The following is a 22,013-nucleotide window of genomic DNA, read 5'->3' as shown; positions in this document are numbered from 1 at the left end:
CCATCTGTCACTGTCTGTCACCTCAAATTTGTCTCTCGACCTGTGTTTACCTACGTTGTAAACTTTCATTCATAGGCTAGGTTGTAGCAACCTCACGATGGGTATTGGGAAAATTAGAGTATCGTGTACAGTAGTAGCCTGTTACATTGAACTGGGTACCTCCGTACCTTCAGGCTCTGATCAGGCCCTACACCCAAACAAGGGCACTGCTTTCATCCACCTCTGGCCTGCTCGCCTCCCTACCTCTGAGGAAGCACAGTTCCCGCTCAGCCCAGTCAAAACTGTTTGCCGCTCTGGCACCCCAATGGTGGAACAATCTCCCTCACGATGCCAGGACAGCGGAGTCAATCACCACCTTCCGGAGACACCTGAAACCCCACCTCTTTAAGGAATACCTGGGATAGGATAAAGTAATCCTTCTAACCCCCCCCTTTAAAGGATTTAGATGCACTATTGTAAAGTGTTTGTTCTACTGGATATTATAGGTGAATGCACCAATTTGTAAGTCGCTCTGGATAAGAGCGTCTGCTAAATGACTTAAATGTAAATGTAATGACAATCATCCAATATGCTGTAATAGAAATAAGGCCATGCTCATGAAAAACAAATCGTCCTCCGTCATCTTAAACAGCACTGACCACCACTGTAGTTGATACCAGTTGGAGCAGATACGACAAGAGTACAGTGACTGGTCTGCTGTAGCTTACCTCTCTCTCTCTCTCTCTTGGACTTCCTATAAGACAGTTTGAAGTGAATCACTCAGTCCATTTCAATATGATAATTTACCATCATCTCGTCACAATAGCAACTTGACCATTATTTGCATACGTTCCATAAATAGGCCAGAAACAAAGTTACATCCCCAAGGCTACGTCCCAAATGGCACCCTATTCTCTACGTAGTGTACTACTTTTGACCAGAGCCCATGGACCCTGGTCAAAAATACACACTGCACCAAATACCCTAGTTTCAGACTCCGAATTATATACCCTCTGAAGACTCTAGCCACTTCCATTGCCCCCCCTTACACTAATGGATTCTGTCACCAAATCAAGGAAAGTGCTTACTAAACATTGTTTTCGGAAAGTATTCAGATCCCTTGACTTTTTCCCCCAAAAATTCCGTTACAGCCTTATTTTAAAATGGATTCAATAGTTTTTTTCCCTCATCAATTTACACACAATACCCCATAATGACAATGCAAAAACAGTTTTTTGGACATTTTTGCAAAGGTTCTATCATCTCCACAGAGGAACTCTGGAGCTCTGTCAGAGTGACCATCGCGTACTTGGTCACCTCCCTGACCAAGGTCCATCTCCTCCGATTGCTCAATTTGCCCGGGCGGCCAGCTTTAGGAAGAGTCTTGGTGGTTCCAAACTTCTTCCATTTAAAAATGATGGAGGCCACTGTGTTCTTGGGGACCTTCAATGCTGCAGACATTTTTTGGTACCCTTCCCCAGATCTGTGGCTCGACACAATCCTGTCTCTGAACTCTACGGGCAATTCATTTGACTTCATGGCTTGTTTTTTTTGCTGACATGAACTGTCAACTGTGGGACCTTATATATAGACAGGTGTGTGCCTTTCCAAATCATGTCCAATCCTTTGAATTTACCACAGGCGGACTCTAATCAAGTTGTAGAAAACATCTCAAGGATGATCAATGGAAACAGGATGCACCTGAGCTCAATTTCGAGTCACATAGAAAAAGGTCTGAATACTTATGTAAATAAGGTAGCTGTTTTTGCTTTGTCATTATGGGTATTGTGTGTACATTGATGAGGAACAAATGTATTTAATCCATTTTAGAATAAGACTGTAACGGAACAAAATATGAAAAAAATATTTTATTTGGCAAATAAAAGTATACAAGATAAGCCAAGACATAAGTTAATAAAAAAATAAGTATTATTACCCCCCAAAGAAAATAACAAGTGTTAAAAAGTCAAACAAATTATTAAATAATATATCTCTAATGAAATAATATAAAATAAAAAAAGTGTACAACATAAGAAATGTTTTACTAAACTAAGTAAGGAAATAAAACAAAACTAATATTGCAAGCTCTCCCAAACAGTGCAATACACATTCATCAAAAAATAGACAATATCAACACATTTATATAAAAAATACACAATAATAACACATTTAAAAAACAAATACACAATATCAACACATTTATAAAAACAAATACACAATATCAACACATTTATTAAAAAAAACTAGAAGAAGAGGGTAGTGTTCTAGCTGTGTGTTACGGGTGTGTACTGGAGGCGTACTTTTAATTCCGGTCCAAACGAAAGCACAGAAGTACATACAACGTGCCCAAAACACGGAACAATAAACAAAAGTCTGGCGTGTAACAATACACACATAATATTAAAACAATTTCACACAAAGACATGGAGGGGAACAGAGGACTAAATACATTCAGTGTGAAACCAGGTGTGTATGGAACAAGACAAAACAAATGGGAATATGAAAAATGGAGCGACGATGGCTAGAAAACCGATGACGTCGATCGCCGAACACCGCCCGAACAAGGAGAGGAGCCGACTTCGGCGGAAGTTGTGACAGTACCCCCCCTTGACGAGCGGCTCCAGCAGCGTGCCGACACCGGCCTCGGGGACGACCCGGAGGGTGAGGCGCAGGGCGATCCGGCCGGTGACGGTGAAACTCCCGCAGCAGTTCGGGGTCCAAAACATCTGCAACCGGAACCCAGCACCTATCCTCCGGGCCGTTCCCCTCCCACTCCACGAGGTACTGAAGGCCCGACGCCTCGAATTCAGGATGGAACGAACAGAGTACGCCGGGACCCCCTCGATGTCCAGATTCCTGGAGCGGACCAGCCACCACCGGCCTGAGGAGAGACACATGGAACGAGGGGTTAATACGGTAATCAGAGGGAAGCTGTAACCTGTAACACACCTCGTTCACCCTCCTCAGGACTTTAAATGGCCCCAAAAACTGCGGACCCAGCTTCCGGCAGGGCAGGCAGAGGGGCAGGTTTTGGGTCGAGAGCCAGACCCGGTCTCACTGCGGTGACGGTCCGCACTGGTCTTTTGGCGTAGCGCAGCACACTAGAGGTGAACATGGGCGGCCTCCCATGTCTCCTCCGCACGCCTGAACCAGTCGTCCACCGCAGGAGCCTCGGTCTGACCCTGATGCTACGGCGCCAGAACCGGCTGGTACCCCAATACGCACTGTAAGGGGGAGAGGTTACTGGAGGAGTGGCGAAGCGAGTTCTGCGCCATCTCGGCCCAGGGCATGAACGCCGCCCACTCCCCCGGCCGGTCCTGGCAATAGGACCGCAGAAACCTGACCGCATCCTGGTTGACTCTCTCTACCTGCCCGTTACTCTCGGGGTAAAACCCAGAGGTGAGGCTGATCGAGACCCCCAGATGTTCCATGAACGCCTTCCAGACTCTCGACGTGAACTGGGGACCCCGATCAGACACTATATCCTCAGGCACCCCGTAGTGCCAGAAGACGTGGGTAAACAGGGCTTCCGCAGTCTGTAGGGCCGTAGGAAGACCGGGCAGAGGCAGGAAACGACAGGACTTAGAGAAACGATCCACAACGACCAGGATCGTAGTGTTTCCCTGTGAAAGAGGAAAATCGGTTAGGAAATCCACTGACAGGTGTGACCAAGGTCGTTGTGGAACGGGTAAGGGATGTAGCTTACCTCTGGGCAGGTGTCTCAGAGCCTTACACTGGGCACACACCGAGCAGGAGGAAACATAAACCCTCACGTCCTGTACGCAATGCTTGCTCAATGTCCGCATCCAGCTCCCACATGACCGGCGCTACCAGGCAGGAGGCCGGGATTATGGGAGTCTGATCCATGGGCCGCTCCTCTGTGTCATACAGCCAGGACAGTGCGTCTGCCTTCATATTCTGCGAACCTGGTCTGTAGGACAGGGTAAACACAAAACGGGTAAAGAACATGGCCCACCTTACCTGACGAGGATTCAGTCTCCTCGCTGCCCGGATGTACTCCAGGTTGCGATGGTCAGTCCAGATGAGGAAAGGGTGTTTAGCCCCCTCAAGCCAATGTCTCCACGCCTTCAACGCTTTAACCACAGCCAACAACTCCCGGTCCCCCATATCATAGTTACGCTCCGTCAGGCTGAGCTTCTTCGAGAAGAAAGCACAGGGGCGGAGTTTCGGTGGCGTACCCGAGCACTGTGAGAGCACGGCTCCTATCCCAGCCTCGGACGCGTCCACCTCCACTATGAACGCCAAAGAGGGATCCAGATGGGCCAGCACGGGAGCCGAAGTAAACAGAGCTCTTAGCTGCCCAAAAGCCCTGTCCGCCTCAGCCGACCACTGCAACCATACAGGACCCCCCTTCAGCAGTGAGATAATGGGAGCAGCCACCTGGCCAAAACCCCGGATAATCTCCGGTAGTAATTGGCAAACCCTAAAAATCGCTGCACCTCCTTTACCGTGGTGGGAGTCGGCCAATTACGCACGGCTGCAAAGCGGTCACTCTCCATCTCCACCCCTGATGTGGAAATGCGATACCCTAGGAAGAAGACAGCCTGCTGTCTTCCACTCGTCTCCCTCCCGGATACGCACCAGGTTATACGCACTCCTGAGATCCAGTTTAGTGAAGAAGCGCGCCCCATGCATTGACTCAATCGCCGTGGCGATAAGAGGTAGCGGGTAACTGCACCTTACCGTGATTTGATTGAGACCTCTATTGTCAATGCACGGGCGCAGGAGGTGGGTGAAGTGGAGGACTGAATGTACCCCTGACGCAGGGATTCAGAGACATATGTCTCCATAGCCACTGTCTCCGCTTGCAACAGGGGATACACGTGACTCCTGGAAACCCCGTCGATGAGGTGGTAATTGAGTTGCCTTCTTTTTACAGAAGGCGAGAGCAAAATCGGCATATTCTGGGGGGATGCGCACGGTGGAGACCTGGTCTGTACTTTCCACCGTGGTAGCACCAACGGAAACCCCATTCACACCTCCCCGAGCACTCTCGCGACCACCCCGTGAGAGCCCTCTGTTGCCAGGAAATGGTGGGGTTATGACGAGCCAACCAGAGTGAGAGTAGGTGCAAAAATTTAGTTGAGAAGCAGGTGTGAAGAGTCAGTGAAAATCGTGATTGTCTGTGGTCTATTTCACAATCAGATGTTATGGGTAAGGGCTTTTTCTCCCCAGTAAGGCTCTTCTTCTCCGGTCTGCTGACGCAATCAGGTCCTCAAACTCAAGGAAGCGTCAGGGTGGGGAAGTTCTTCAAAAGGCACCCGTCTCCTCTGAGTCTGTCTCCACATCAGACATCATGTCTTCAGTTGCACCTGCAAAACGCTGCTTCTCTTCAGCAGAGAGTTATTTTTGGACCGACTTTCCAGAATCAGATTTTCCAGATTCTGTATAATTACAGGAGACAAGTTATTTTGCCATTAAACAACACTGGAATCTCAATAAGCAATACTGAAATCTCAATAAACAACACTGGAATCTCAATAAGCAACACTGGAATCTCAAATCTATAAAAGCACACTAGAATCTGTGGAACAAGTCTCAACTTTTCAATACTCAGTATTGTATTTAAAATGTATGGATTGGTTTACATTTATAAACTAATCTCTGGTGACGCTGGCTTCACTCTTTTATTTCCCGTTCCTTTGCTCTCTTTGTGTGGGGTGTCCGACGACGACTTATGCCTCTCTCTTTCAGTCCAATACCGATTTGCAGCTGCACCTGAGTCAGTGTGGTATATTAGCAGTGGTTATATGCATCAAAATCCTTGAGAATATTGTAAGATGTAGAACAATGTTACGATCAGTCCATGTGTTTATGACTCACTGTCTGTGTACCTTAATCTCAGTTGACTGACCAGCAGACAGTACATGGTGGACTGTTCTTCCTGAGGCATGACAAAGAAAAAACATGAAATTAAGTTCATGCATGATATTCTCACCACTATTTTGTGCAACATATTTGGACCATCAGCAAATGAAGAGGATTAAAATATTCAACATTAGCTAGTTCAAGTATCAGATACATTTCTACATCAACTGTTCAGAGGAAACTGCGTGAATCAGGCCTTCATGGTCAAATTGCTGCAAAGAAACCACTACTAAAGGACACCAATACAAAGAAGACACTTGCTTGGGCCAAGAAACACGAGCAATGGACATTAGACCGGTGGAAATCTGTTCTTTGGTCTGATGAGCTCAAATTTCAGATTTTTGGTTCCAACCGCCGTGTCTTTGTGTGACGCTGAGTAGGTGAACGGATATTCTCTGCATGTGTGGTTCCCACAGTGAAGCATGGAGGAGGAGGTGTGATGGTGTAGGGGTGCTTTGCTGGTGACACTATCAGTAATTTATTTAGAATTCACGGCACACTTAACCAGCATGGCTACCACAGCATTCTGCAGTGATACGCCATCCAATCTGGTTTGTGCTTAGTGAGACTATCATTTGTTTTTCAACAAGACAATGACCCAAAACACACCTCCAGGATGTGTAAGGGCTATTTGACCAAGAAGGAGAGGGATGGAGTGCTTCATCAGATAACCTGGCCACCACAATCACCCGACCTCAACCCAATTGAGATGGTTTGGGATGAGTTGGAACGCAGAGTGAAGGAAAAGCAGCCAACAAGTGCTCAGCATATGTGGGAACTCCTTCAAGACTGTTGGAAAAGCATTCCTCATGAAGCTGGTTGAGAGAATGCCAACAGTGTGCAAAGCTGTCATCAAGGCAAAGGGTGGCTACTTTGAAGAATCAAAAATATAAAATATATTTTGAAATCGTTTAACACTTTTTTGGTTACTACATGATTCCATATGTGTTATTTCATAGTTTAGATGTTTTCACTATTATTCTACAATGTAGAAAATCATAAAAATAAAGAAAAACCCTTGAATGAGTAGGTGTTTGCAACCTTATACTGGTACTGTACATTTGCACATTGGGAAACAGGCTATTTTATGCAGTGATAGGTAATAGGGTGCCATTTGGAATGCACATCTCCTGTGACTTTGAACATTTTGTCTCTCTTTAGTTTGTTTACCAACTATTTTTTGAAACCAATTACAATGTACTGTGAATAGGCTGCCACAGTGAGACTGAGACTAAACTGATGACTATGTGATGAAGTGCTGTAGACTTCAGAGATACATATTGGATAAGTCCCCAAATGGCACCCTATATAGTGCACTACTTTTGACCAGGGCCCATAGGACTGGGGTCAAAAGTAGTGCACTATATATGGATTAGGATGCCATTTGGGACAACGCCTTGATTTATCTCTAATATCTATTCTCTGGAAGAGGTCAAGAGGTGTTGAGTACTGAGTGTGTGAGAACCAAGGGATGAGCCATGTTTTATTGAATACTGACTGAGTCCACTGAGTAGTATGTGAAAGCAGCATGTCGTGACTGCAGGAGATTGTTCTAGCTAAGGAATGTTGTGTTGCGTGCAGACAGAGTGCAGTTGGACTGGTCTCTGGTCTCATGAGAGACCGTGTTTAATTATGTCGTCTAGCTGGTCTCTTGACCCTCACAGCTTCAGTGGCCTCAGTTTAGATCAAACAGACCTGCCTGCCATCCGACAGGTGATGTCTTTAGAGGCAGTCTCTGAAACAGCTCAGAAGGTTTACCTCAAAGTCTGATAATATGACTTTCAAGATATATGCTACATCTGAGGTCTTATCTCTTGGCTTAGTTGTTGCTTGGCGTTTTAACCGTTGATGTCCTTGTCGTCCCATTATTGGCTGTTTCATGTAAATGTCAAGTATTTCATGTCAATTTAAAGTATTTAAGCCCGTTCAAACATTGTGTGGCTTCGACTGTGTTAGCCTGCTGAGTAAAGCCTAGGCATTAGCCCGAGAAGCTAACGCACGTTTTCAGGTCTCAGACAAGCTTCACAGCTCCACCTCTGTTGCACTTGGGACTGCCTGTCTGCTGTTGTGGTGCCAGAACTCAGTATGATGTCAGCTGTTGTGGTGTCAGAACTCATTCTGCTGTCAGTTGTTGTGGTGACAGAACTGTCAGTTGTGGTGCCAGAACTCAGGACCAAATCTTGCGTGCACTGGTCCTCTACTCAGTCTACTTAGCACAGGCTTTCCCCATCACCTGTTGGGCTAAACCAACAGTCCTCTGAGGAAGAAAAGTGAAGGACCCTGGCTGGCTGGCTGACTGACCAGCACCCAGTCAGCCAGCCAGCCAGCACCCAGCCAGCACCCAGTCAGCCAGCCAGCCAGCACCCAGCCAGCACCCAGTCAGCCAGCCAGCCAGCACCCAGCCAGCACCCAGCCAGCCAGCCAGCCAGCACCCAGCCAGCCAGCCAGCACCCAGCCAGCACCCAGCCAGCACCCAGCCAGCACCCAGTCAGCCAGCCAGCCAGCACCCAGCCAGCCAGCACCCAGCCAGCCAGCCAGCCAGCACCCAGCCAGCCAGCACCCAGCCAGCCAGCCAGCCAGCACCCAGCCAGCCAGCACCCAGTCAGCCAGCACCCAGTCAGCCAGCACCCAGTCAGCCAGCCAGCCAGCACCCAGTCAGCCAGCCAGCCAGCACCCAGCCAGCCAGCACCCAGCCAGCCAGCCAGCCAGCACCCAGCCAGCCAGCACCCAGCCAGCCAGCCAGCACCCAGCCAGCCAGCCAGCCAGCCAGGCAGCGTTACAATCAATTACACACGGAGTTGAACTCAGCCGATTTCCAGTCAGATTTTCTATGCAAATGGTCTTATTATCATAGAGCCTGGACAATACAGCTCATTCAACCAGAAGTAGAACTTCTCAGCTGTCTTTTCTTTTGGTCAACGGGGATTTTTTTTCAAAGCTGGTACAGGAGAGGCACTGCAGGCGCTGGAATGTCTGCAGTGCCAAGCTGAATGGTATTTATAGACAGCTTGGTCACACAAGTTACTCATACCTAAACTGTTGCAGTAACTCCCGACATGGACTCATCTCCACATTAAACACATTTATTTCTAAATAATATATGACGTAGACAAATTCGATTTTTTTTTTCTTTGTTTACTTGTACACAATATTGTCAAGGCCAGTAATGACACAAACAGACCCCCACATTGGCTGTAACTCATGTGATCAGCAATGTCACCCACATGACTCCGCTTTAATGGGTTTCAGATTTTATTGTGCTTTGTAATACAATGTTCCACTGATACACAGAAATGGTGGCCAACAGAAAAAAACATATTTTCACCTTGGTCTTGTAGATAATACAGTTTATTCATTAACCATCTCTAAACCTTTCTCTTCACAGATTCTGGACAAAGCAGCGTACCCCAACTGCCTCTTTCTTCACATCTCTGTGGATTTGACCCTCTGACCTCTGAACATCTCTGACCCTAGTCGTCAGACTCCTACCACCCACTGTCACCATGCTTAAGAACAGCAAGGTGACCCTGGGACTCCCTCACAGTGATCCAGTCACTGAGTCAGTGGCGGACCTCCTGACCCTGGCTGAGCCCCTGGACTATAAGAGCAGCCGGATGAGTATGGGTCCCGGGGCCCAGACAGCCATGGGCAAGGGCCTGCTTCCTTCTCCAGGGGACGAAGAGGGGAGGCCGGCCTGGAACAGCAAGCTGCAGTACATCCTGGCCCAGGTTGGGTTTTCTGTAGGCCTAGGCAACGTCTGGAGGTTCCCTTACCTGTGTCAGAAGAATGGAGGAGGTGGGTACTGGAGATTCTGGGTACTGTAGTCTCTGGTGGGGAATAATGGGGAGAACCCAGTGTATCTTTATTTGACCTAAGTGAACTGTGTTACCTGTCTCTAACCACTAGGCTACCTGTCTCTAACCACTAAGCTACCTGTCTCTAACCACTAGGCTACCTGTCTCTAACCACTAGGCTACCTGTCCCTAACCACTGGGCTACCTGTCTCTAACCACTAGGCTACCTGTCTCTAACCACTAAGCTACCTGTCTCTAACCACTAGGCTACCTCCTCTAACCACTAGGCTACCTGTCTCTAACCACTAGGCTACCTCCTCTAACCACTAGGCTACCTGTCTCTAACCACTAGGCTACCTACTCTAACCACTAGGATACCTGTCTCTAACCACTAGGCTACCTGCCGCCCCTGACTACCTGTTAGTTCCCTTCAGTTGGTGTAGCCTACATAATCATTCCATTTAATAACATTGTTTATTTGACATTAATTTGCTTCCTCTGTGAACGCCGTCATGGGTCTGAGGTTGTTGCTGAAGATCATTAGTAACAGTTGATAATAGAAAAATAAACGTATGGATAATTCAATCATTATGGAGTGGGGTGCAGACCACGCCCTAACAGTTTGAACCTGACTGATGGCGCAATACTTGGCTGTGACGTCACACAGTTCCATGGTTAGTGCAGGCAGTAGACGAGGGTATAGCCTACTATTGTACACTAGTCCCCCTATTATAATTCTATGTACACTTATCTTCCAAACTTAACCATGGGTTGAAGAACTGAATGTGCCAAATTTTCAGAATGAATCAAACCATCGTTTTCTTTCTTTCGTGCACAAAGGCTCTCCAAACCGGTTTCTTTATGATTCATAAATACTTTCCTAAACCTGAAAAATCTACAAGATCAGGCTATTTTTTGATCACCTGTTGGTACTGAACAGAAGACGAATATTCATATATTTAGCTTTTTGTCATCGATCCCTACATAATATTCTGAACCCGTTCCCTTGATATATTCTAATGAGTCTGTCGACAAAATTACAACTTAAAGGTACACCGTATTTAAAAGGATGTCTTGAGATGGGGCGGCAGGTAGCCTACCCTAGTATACCCTAGTACTATAGTACCCTAGTATACCCTAGTACTATAGTACCCTAGTATACCCTAGTACTATAGTACCCTAGTATACCCTAGTACTATAGTACCCTAGTATACCCTAGTACTATAGTACCCTAGTATATGTCTTGAGATGGGGTGGCAGGTAGCCTAGTGGTTAGAGCGCGTATGACCTAATGCCATCACTGGTGTACTGCCCTAGGCTATACTAGTACTATAGTTCCCTAGTATACCCTAGTACTATAGTACCCTAGTATACTCTAGTACTATTATACCCTAGTACTATAGTACCCTAGTATACTAGTACTATAGTACCCTAGTATACTAGTACTATAGTACCCTAGAATACTAGTACTATAGTACCCTAGTATACTCTATTACTATAGTACCCTAGTATACCCTAGTACTATAGTACCCTAGTATACTCTAGTACTATAGTACCCTAGTATACCCTATTAATATAGTACCCTAGTATACTCTAGTACTATTATACCCTAGTACTATAGTACCCTAGTATACTAGTACTATAGTACCCTAGTATACTAGTACTATAGTACCCTAGAATACTAGTACTATAGTACCCTAGTATACTCTATTACTATAGTACCCTAGTATACCCTAGTACTATAGTACCCTAGTATACTCTAGTACTATAGTACCCTAGTATACCCTATTAATATAGTACCCTAGTATACCCTAGTACTATACCACCCTAGTATACCCTAGTATACCCTAGTACTATAGTACCCTAGTATACCCTAGTACTATAGTACCCTAGTATACCCTAGTACTATAGTACCCTAGTAGACTCTAGTACTATAGTACCCTAGTATACTCTAGTACTATAATACCCTAGTATACCCTAGTACTATAGTTCCCTAGTATACTCGAGTACTATTATACCCTAGTATTATAGTACCCTAGTATACTAGTACTATAGTACCCTAGTATACCCTATTACTATAGTACCCTAGTATACCCTATTACTATAGTACCCTAGTATACCCTATTACTATAGTACCCTAGTATACCCTATTACTATAGTACCCTAGTATACTCTAGTACTATAGTACCCTAGTATACTCTAGTACTATAGTACCCTAGTATACCCTAGTACTATAGTACCCTAGTATACCCTAGTACTATAGTACCCTTAGTATACCCTATTACTATAGTACCCTAGTATACCCTATTACTATAGTACCCTAGTATACCCTATTACTATAGTACCCTAGTATACCCTAGTACTATAGTACCCTAGTGTACCCTAGTACTATAGTACCCTAGTATACCCTAGTACTATAGTACCCTAGTATACCCTAGTACTATAGTACCCTAGTATACCCTATTGCTATAGTACCCTAGTATACCCTAGTACTATAGTACCCTAGTATACCCTAGTACTATAGTACCCTAGTATACCCTAGTACTATAGTACCCTAGTATACCCTAGTACTATAGTACCCTAGTATAACCTAGTACTACCGTCCACTGGGATACTGCCTTAGGCTATACTAGTAATAAAGTACCCTAGTATACCCTATTACACCCTCCACTGGGATACTGTCCTAGGCTATACTAGTAATATAGTACCCTAGTATACCCTAGTACTATAGTACCCTAGTATACCGTATTATTGTAGTACCCTAGTATACCCTATTACTATAGTACCCTAGTATACCCTAGTACTATAGTACCCTAGCATACCCTATTACTATAGTACCCTAGTATACCCTAGTACTATAGCACCCTAGTATACCCTATTACTATAGTACCCTAGAATACCCTAGTAATATAGTACCCTAGTATACCATAGTACTACCCTCCACTGGGATACTGTCCTACCCTAAACACTGCACTGTGTCAGCTCTGTGAACAGATACTCAGTCATAATTGAGTGCATTAGGCGTTTTGCAATAAACTGCACTTGGCATTCAGGAAATGAGGGCTACATTAGCTTAAATGCTGCAGATGTATTTTCTCTGTAATGTGACAGTGACACTATTTGCTTGGAGGACAATGAAGCAGTCATACTATGGTACCATACATCAACAGCATACTCATTCTCAGGATAATGATGTAGTTATGGGGAGCCCCCCCAGTTGTCATCCATCCCTGATGAAGTAGTCATGGAGGGCCCCCCCAGTTGTCATCCATCCCTGATGAAGGAGTCATGGAGCCCCCCCAGTTGTCATCCATCCCTGATGAAGGAGTCATGGAGGTCCCCCCCCAGTTGTCATCCATCCCTGATGAAGGAGTCATGGAGCCGCCCCCCCCCCCCAGTTGTCATCCATCCCTGATGAAGGAGTCATGGAGGTCCATACATGTACTGGATACACATCACAGAGTTGAGAGCCACCGTCTTAGGTTTCATATCTCACTGTCTCGTTCCTCTCTGATATTTCTCTTTAGATGTATAAATAGGCTAAATGGAACGTGTGTGTGTGTGTGTGTGTGTGTGTGTGTGTGTGTGTGTGTGTGTGTGTGTGTGTCCCAGTGAAACCGGACACCATTGTAGCCTCAAGTCCATTATTGTCCTAGTGAAGATGGAGTCTGATGCTCCTTGACTCTCTCTCTTTCTCCAAAGAGCAGTACAAAATGCCACTACATTGTGTTGACATCACGTTGTCTTCTCTCTCAACTGGACTTGTTGTTTGTGAGTGATGGTGATGCTCTGTGTGCACAGTGGAGCTAAAAGAGTTACAGTTTTAGTGGAAGACAGAGAGAGACAGTAGGTGGTGAGGCTGCAGGAGTAGTATTATTTATTTAACTAGGTAAGTCAGTTGAGAACAAATTCTTATTTACAATGACAGCCTACCCCAGCCAAACCCTAACCCAGATGATGCTGTGCCAGTTGTGCACCACCCTATGGGACTCCCACTCACAGCCAGTTATGATACAGCCTGGAATTGAACCAGGGTCTGTAGTGACACCTCCAGCACAGAAATGCAGTGCCTTAGACCACTGCGCCACACAGGAGACCGATAACAGAGGTCATGAAAAAGTAGTCTGGCTTTGTTTGGTTGGCTTGAGACATTTCTGAGCTAGCCTTTTCCTTCCATCCAAAAGGCTGTTTCAAGTTGACCTTTACTGATTGTAATTGACACTCTCTCTCTCCCCTCCCTACCTCCCTCCCTCCCTCCCTCCCTCCTCTCCTCTCTCAGGTGCGTACCTGGTCCCTTACTTTATCCTCCTCATTCTCATTGGGATCCCTCTGTTCTTTCTGGAGCTGGCGGTGGGACAGAGGATCCGGCGTGGGAGCATTGGAGTGTGGAACTATGTTTACCCTCAGCTAGGAGGCATCGGGGTCTCCAGTCTAATGGTGAGATGCACACACACACACACACACACACACACACACACACACACACACACACACACACACACACACACACACACACACACACACACACTCACTCAAGTTCCTTGGTGTCCTTATCACTAAGGAATTAACATGATCCACACACACTCACACAGTTGTGAAGAAGGCATGACAGCGCCTCTTCCCCCTCAGGAGGCTGAAAAGATTTGGCATGGGCCCTCACATCCTCAAAAAGTTCTACAGCTGCACCATTGAGAGCATATTGACTGGCTGCATCACCGCTTGGTACAGCGACTGCAAGGCACCCGACCGTAAAGCGCTACACTGGGGCTGAGCTCCCTGCCATCCAGGTCCTCTATACCAGGCGGTGTCAAGGGAATGCCCCAAAAATGGTCAAAGACTCCAGCCACCCAAGCCGAACTGTTCTCTCTGCTAGAGCACGGCAAACGGTACCAGTGCACCAAGTCTGGAACCAACAGAACCCTGAACAGCTTCTACCCCCAAGCCATAAGACTGATAAACAAGACTGCAGCTATGAGCTGCTGCTACTGTTTATTATCTATCCTGTTGTCTAATCACTTTATCTCTGCTTATATGTACATAGCTACCTCAGTTACCTCGTACCCCTGCACATCAACTTGTTACTGGTACTCTCTGTATATAGCCATGTTATTACCTCGTACTCCCTGTATCTAGCCATGTTAATTCCTTGTCCTCCCTGTATATAGTCATGTAATTACCTAGTACTCCCTGTATATAGTCATGCTATTACCTGATACTTCCTGTATATAGACGTGTTATTACCTGGTACTTCCTGTATATAGCCATGTTATTACCTGGTACTTCCTGTATATAGCCATGTTATTACCTGGTGCTCCCTGTACATAGCCATGTTATTGCCTGGTACTCCCTGTATATAGCCATGTTATTACCTGGTACTCCCTGTATATAGGCGTGTTATTACCTGGTACTTCCTGTATATAGCCACGTTATTACCTGGTACTTCCTGTATATTGCCGTGTTATTACCTGGTACTTCCTGTATGTAGCCATGTTATTTCCTGGTACGTCCTGTATATAGCCATGTTATTTCCTGGTACTTCCTGTATATAGCCATGTTACTACCTCGTACTTCCTGTATATAGCCATGTTATTTTTTACTTGTCATTGTTATTCATTATTCACTGTATGTATTTATTCCTTGTGTCACTATTTCTATTTCTTATTCATTTTGTATCTTTAACTCTGTATTGTTGAAAAAGGACACCTATTGTTTACAAAGTGTGTGACAAATAAAATTTGATTTGATTAGTGGCTTCCCTCAGAAGGTCTACCCACATTAGCAGCTTCCCTCAGAAAGCCTTCCCACAGTAGCAGCTTCCCTCAGAAAGCCTTCCCACAGTAGCAGCTTCCCTCAGAAAGCCTTCCCACAGTAGCAGCTTCCCTCAGAAGGCCTTCCCACAGTAGCAGCTTCCCTCAGAAGGCCTTCCCACAGTAGCAGCTTCCCTTAAATCAAATCAAATTTATTTATATAGCCCTTCTTACATCAGCTGATATCTCAAAGTGCTGTACAGAAACCCAGCCTAAAACCCCAAACTGCAAGCAATGCAGGTGTAGAAGCACGGTGGCTAGAAAGGCCAAAACCTAGGAAGAAACCTAGAGAGGAACCAGGCTATGAGGGGTGGCCAGTCCTCTTCTGGCTGTGCCGGGTGGAGATTATAACAGAACATGGCCAAGATGTTCAAATGTTCATAAATAACCAGCATGGTCAAATAATAATAATCACAGTAGTTGTCGAGGGTGCAACAAGTCAGCACCTCAAGAGTAAATGTCAGTTGGCTTTTCATAGCCGATCATTGAGAGTATCTCTACCGCTCCTGCTGTCTTTGGAGAGTTGAAAACAACAGGTCTGGGACAGGTAGCACGTCCGGTGAACAGGTCAGGGTTCCATAGCCGCAGGCAGAACAGTTGAAACTGGAGCAGCAGCACGGCCAGGTGGACAAGGAGTCATCAAGCCAGGTAGTCCTGAGGCATGGTCCTAGGGCTAAGGTCCTCCGAGAGAAAGAAAGATAGAAAGAAAGAATAAGAGAGAGCGTACTTAAATTCACACTGGACACCGGATAAGACAGGAGAAATACTCCAGATATAACAGACTGACCCTAGCCCCCCGACACATAAACTACTGCAGCAGAAATGAGGGAAGCTGCTACTGTGGGAAAGCCTTCTGTATTGGGCATTCGTCTTAGAATGAAGCATTGTATTAGGCATTTGTCTTAGAATGAAGCATTGTATTGGGCATTCGTCTTAGAATGAAGCATTGTATTGGGCATTTGTCTTAGAATTAAGCATTGTATTGGGCATTCGTCTTAGAATGAAACATTGTATTGGGCATTCGTCTTAGAATGAAGCATTGTATTGGGCATTCGTCTTAGAATGAAGCATTGTATTGGGCATTCGTCTAGAATGAAGCATTGTATTGGGCATACATTCTAAGTAGTATGCTGTACTGTGGATGTTGCATGTTGCAGTCAGTGCAGGAGGCCTTATAGCAATATGCAGCCCTGAGGTAGAGGCAGTGAGGGCTGAGGTAGAGGCAGTGAGAGCTGAGGCAGAGGCAGTGAGGGCTGAGGCAGAGGCAGTGAGAGCTGAGGCAGAGGCAGTGAGGGCTGAGGCAGAGGCAGTGAGGGCTGAGGCAGAGGCAGTGAGGGCTGAGGCAGGCTGGATGTAACACTAGGAGCTCAGCTCTGCCCAGAAGCTATAAATACGACCACAGACGACCAGCTAGACCACTGCTGGAAGAACACACTTCTATTATTCATAGACACTTCAGCTGTGGGCTACACGAGTGTCTGAGCAGAGAACACAGGAGAAGCGTTCCTGTTCGTATAGCCTACAGAATGTGAATTGAGTTGCCTTGTGTGTTGTGTGTTGGGTGTTGTGTTGGCTAGGAAAGCTGTGTGTTTGTGTAACCAGACTACACTACCCTTTGGTTGATGGAAACTCTGAAATGCTAAGGGTTTCCCCACAACGTTGCAAATTAACAATATAAATTCACCTGAATACAAAAAAAATAATTGAAGTTTTGTGGGTTGAGTAATAACAAAGGTTTCTTGGAAGACCTAAGGATCGTTCTACCTCTCCTGTCTCTCTCCAGGTGTGTGGCTTCGTGGGCCTTTACTACAACGTGATCATCGGCTGGAGTATCTTCTACTTTTTCCAGTCCTTCCAGTACCCACTGCCCTGGGCAGAGTGCCCCATCAGGGTGGTCAATGGAAGCCAAGCTAGTGAGTACAAAACACAGAATACTCTCAAAATGTACAGACAACTAACACTAACATGCTAGCGTAAATGCTAACGTGCAGACAACTAACACTAACATGCTAGCGTAAATGCTAACGTACAGACAACTAACACTAACATGCTAGCGTAAATGCTAACGTACAGACAACTAACACTAACATGCTAGCGTAAATGCTAACGTACAGACAACTAACACTAACATGCTAACGTAAATGCTAATGTGAGGTGAGTGGATGAGCTAAAGGCTAACATAGGGTTCCCTACCTCCTGCCTCTTGACTGACTGTGTGCTGCCAGCCGTCACTCCGCAGGGCATGCTGAATACTCACAGAGACTGGGTCATACGTTCTCACATGATGCAGCTCTCTCAGATCAGTTAAGGACTGTCCCACCCAGTTCAGCTCAGCAGATAGACGGCAGATAGACGGCAGACAGACAGATAGACAGCAAGACGGCAGATAGACAGATGACTGACAGACGGACGGACGGACGGACAGACAGATTCACTACCGCACCATCTTAGACTTTGCTCTATTTCTATTTCTCACTCCACATTTCTCAAACCTTGTCCCCCTCTCTCTCCTCCCCCTCTCACCCATCTCTCCTCTCTCTTCTCCTCCCTTTCTCCTCCTCCCCCTCTCTCCTCCCCCTCTCACCCCTCTCTCCTCTCTCCTTCCCTCTCTCCTCTCTCCTCCCCCTCTCACCCCTCTCTCCTCTCTCCTTCCCTCTCTCCTGTCTCCTCTCTCCTCCCCCTCTCACCCCTCTCTCCTCTCCCTCTCACCCCTTTCTCCTCTCTCCTTCCCTCTCTCCTCTCTCCTCCCTTTCTCCTCCTCCTCCCCCTCTCCCATCTCCCCTCTCTGCTCCCCCTCTCACCCCTCTCTCCTCTCTCCTTCCCTCTCTCCTCTCCCCTCTCACCTATCTCCTCCCCCTGCCACTCTCTCCTCCCCCTCTCACCCCTCTCTCCTCTCTCCTTCCCTCTCTCCTCTCTCCTCCCTTTCTCCTCCTCCTCCACCTCTCACCCCTCTCTCCTCTCTCCTTCCCTCTCACCTATCTCCTCCCCCTCTCCCCTTCTACTCCCCCTCTTTATCTTCCCCTCTCCTCTCTCCTCCCCCTTCTCCTCCTCCTCTCACCTATCTCCTCCCTCTCTACCCATCTCCTCCCCCATCTCCCCTTCTCGCCTCTCTCCTCTCCCCTCTCCCCTCTCTCCTCCCCCCTCTCCCCTCCTCTTCTAGTAATCGAACCGGAGTGTGAAAAGTCTTCTGCCACCACCTACTTCTGGTACCGGCAGACCTTGAACATCACCAGTACCATCGAGGACAGTGGAGGCCTCAACTGGAAGATGACCCTGTCCCTGTTCGCCGCCTGGCTCATCGTCTGTCTGGCAGTGATCAAGGGTATTCAGTCATCTGGGAAGGTAACAGGCTGAGACACATATACAGTTGAAGTCGGAAGTTTACATACACTTAGGTTGGAGTCATTAAAACTCGTTTTTCAACCACTCCACAAATTTCTTGTTAACAAACTATAGTTTTGGCAAGTTGGTTAGGACATCTACTTTGTGCATGACACAAGTCATTTTTCCAACAATTGTTTACAGACAGATTATTTCACTTATAATTCCCTGTATCACAATTCCAGTGGGTCAGAAGTTTACATACACTAAGTTGACTGTGCCTTTAAACAGCTTGGAAAAATCCAGAAAATGATGTCAGGGCTTTAGAAGCTTCTGATAGGCTAATTGACATCATTTGAGTCAATTGGAGGTGTACCTGTGGATGAATTTCAAGGCCTACCTTCAAACTCAGTGCCTCTTTGCTTAACATCATGGGAAAATCAAAAGAAATCAGCCAAGACATCAGAAAAAAAATGGTAGACCTCCACAAGTCTGGTTCATCCTTTGGAGCAATTTCCAAATGCCTGAAGGTATCACGTTCATCTGTACAAACAATAGTACGCAAGTATAAACACCATGGGACCACGCAGCCGGCATACCAGGAAGGAGACGTGTTCTGTCTCCTAGAGATGAACGTACTTTGGTGCGAAAAGTGCAAATCAATCCCAGAACAACACAAGGACCTTGCGAAGATGCTGGAGGAAACAGGTACAAAGTATCTATATCCACAGTCAAACGAGTCCTATATCGACATAACCTGAAAGGCTGCTCAGCAAGGAAGAAGCCACTGCTCCAAAACCATAATAAAAAACACAGACTACGGTTTGCAACTGCACATGGGAACAAAGATCGTACTTTTTGGAGAAATGTCCTCTGGTCTGATGAAACTAAAATAGAACTGTTTGGCCATAATGACCATTTTTATGTTTGGAGGAAAAAGGGGGAGGCTTGCAAGCCAAAGAACACCATCCCAACCGTGAAGCACGGGGGTGGCAGCATCATGTTGTGGGGGTGCTTTGCTGCAGGAGGGACTGGTGCACTTCACAAAATAGATGGCTTCATGAGGAAGGAAAATTATGTGGATATATTGAAGCAACATCTCAAGACATCAGTCAGGAAGTTAAAGCTTGGTCGCAAATGGGTCTTCCAAATGGACAATGACCCCAAGCATACTTCCAAAGTTGTGGCAAAATGGCTTAAGTGCAAACAAAGTCAAGGTATTGGAGTGGCCATCACCAAGCCCTGACCTCAATCCTATAGAACATTTGTGGGTAGAACTGAAAAAGCGTGTGCAAGCAAGGAGGCATACAAACCGGACTCAGTTACACCAGCTCTGTCAAGATGAATGGGCCAAAATTCACCCAACTTAAAGTGGGAAGCTTGTGGAATGCTACCCGAAACGTTTGACCCAAGTTAAACAATTTAAAAGCAATGCTACCAAATACTAATTGAGTGTATGTAAACTTTTGACCCACTGGGAATGTGATGAAAGAAATAAAAGCTGAAATAAATCATTCTCTCTACTATTATTCTGACATTTCACATACTTAAAATAAAGTGGTGATCCTAACTGACCTAAGACAGGGATTTTTTACTAGGATTAAATGTCAGGAATTGTGAAAAGCTCAGTTTAAATGTATTTGGCTAAGGTGTATGTATACATCTGACTTCAACGTTACATACAGTACATATGTGTTTATAAACTGGGTGTTTCCAGCCCTGAATGCTAATGGGCTGATAGCCGTGGTATATCAGACATAATAAACTGGGTGGTTTGAGCCCTGAATGCTAATGGAATGACAGCTGTGGTATATCAGACATAATAAACTGGCTGGTTTGAGCCCTGAATGCTAATGGACTGACAGCTGTGGTATATCAGACCATATACCACATGTATGACAAAACATTTATTTTTACTGCTCTAATTACGTTTGTAACCAGTTTATAATAGCAATAAGGCACATCGGTGGTTTGTGATATATGGCCAATATACCACGGCTAAGGGCTGTATCCAGACACTCCGCGATGCGTCGTGCATAAGAATATCCCTTAGCCATGGTATATTGGCCATATACCACACCTCCTCGTGCCTTATTGCTTAAATACACTATCTGAAGGTATATATGGCTCTGGATAGGTACAGGGCCGGGGTCCTTGTCTTCCAACTGCTACTGTATGTTGTTGTAACGTTGTTGTTGTAACGTTTATTATGTCTGTGGGGGAGGGGTTACTTGAAAAAGAAACACTGGTATTGCTGAACTTTCTACTTTGTGGGCTCAAGAGATCTATTCAGTTGTTTGTGGAGTGTTAGAGAATACTAGTGTGCTGGAGTTTCTACTGTTTCAAATCCAGATATTTCCCTATAGACGTTCAATAACTACCACACTGTATGAACATGTGTCCTGTCATGTGTGTACGTCTAGTGATTTTCATGAAGAGTTTTATACTGGCTAAACTGTGATGCAGCTTATGGTGAGAAAGGTTAAAATGCTAAGCATATCACGATTCAATACTATTTCTGTATTTTCTTATGTTATGGGGAAAGAAGCACGCAAAATGTATGAGATTAGTCTTTATTTTTATTTAACCTTTATTTAACTAGGCATGTCTTAAGAGGTTAGTCTTAAGAGGCCACTAGGCTCAGTGTGGTTATATAATACACTATATATACAAAAGTATGTGGACGCCCCTTCAAATTAGTGGATTCGGCTATTTCAGCCACACCCGTTGCTGACAGGTGTATAGAATCAAGCACACAGCCATGCAATCTCCATAGACAAACATTTACAGTAGAATAGCCTTACTGAGGAGCTACCTGTAAGTGACTTTCAACGTGGCACCGTCATAGGATGCCACCTTTCCAACAAGTCAGTTCATCAGGTTTCTGCCCTGCTAGAGCTGCCCCGGTCAACTGTAAGTGCTGTTATTGTGAAGTGGAAACATCTAGTAACAACAACGCCTCAGCCGCTAAGTGGTTGGCCACACAAGCTCACAGAACGGGACCGCTGAGTGCTGAAGCGTGTAGCACGTAAAAATAGTCTGTCCTCAGTTGCAACACTCACTACCGAGTTCCAAACTGCCTCTGGAAGCAACGTCAGCACAAGAACTGTTAGTCGGGAGCTTTATGAAATGGGTTTCAAAGGCCGAGCAGCCGCACACAAGCCTAAGATCACCATGCACAATGCCAAGCGTTGGCTGGAGTGGTTTAAAGCTCGCCACCATT

The 22,013-nt window shown here is 45.8% G+C and overlaps 1 protein-coding gene across 1 annotated transcript in view; it reads left to right on the top strand.

The window, feature by feature from the left end:
- Positions 1-22,013, top strand: part of LOC115165338 (sodium-dependent neutral amino acid transporter SLC6A17-like) — a 42,494-nt gene that overhangs the window by 7,270 nt on the left and 13,211 nt on the right. Inside the window, exons 2-5 of the mRNA XM_029718411.1 lie at positions 9,254-9,663; positions 13,942-14,099; positions 17,253-17,382; positions 18,630-18,811. Coding sequence (XP_029574271.1) covers positions 9,372-9,663; positions 13,942-14,099; positions 17,253-17,382; positions 18,630-18,811 — 762 coding nt within the window. The 5' untranslated portion in view covers positions 9,254-9,371. The remainder of the gene's footprint in view (positions 1-9,253; positions 9,664-13,941; positions 14,100-17,252; positions 17,383-18,629; positions 18,812-22,013) is intronic.

This window comes from Salmo trutta, chromosome 28 (assembly GCF_901001165.1).
Source record: "Salmo trutta chromosome 28, fSalTru1.1, whole genome shotgun sequence".
In the NCBI taxonomy this organism is placed as follows: Eukaryota; Metazoa; Chordata; class Actinopteri; order Salmoniformes; family Salmonidae; genus Salmo; species Salmo trutta.
This window is presented reverse-complemented; position numbering and strand designations above follow the sequence as displayed.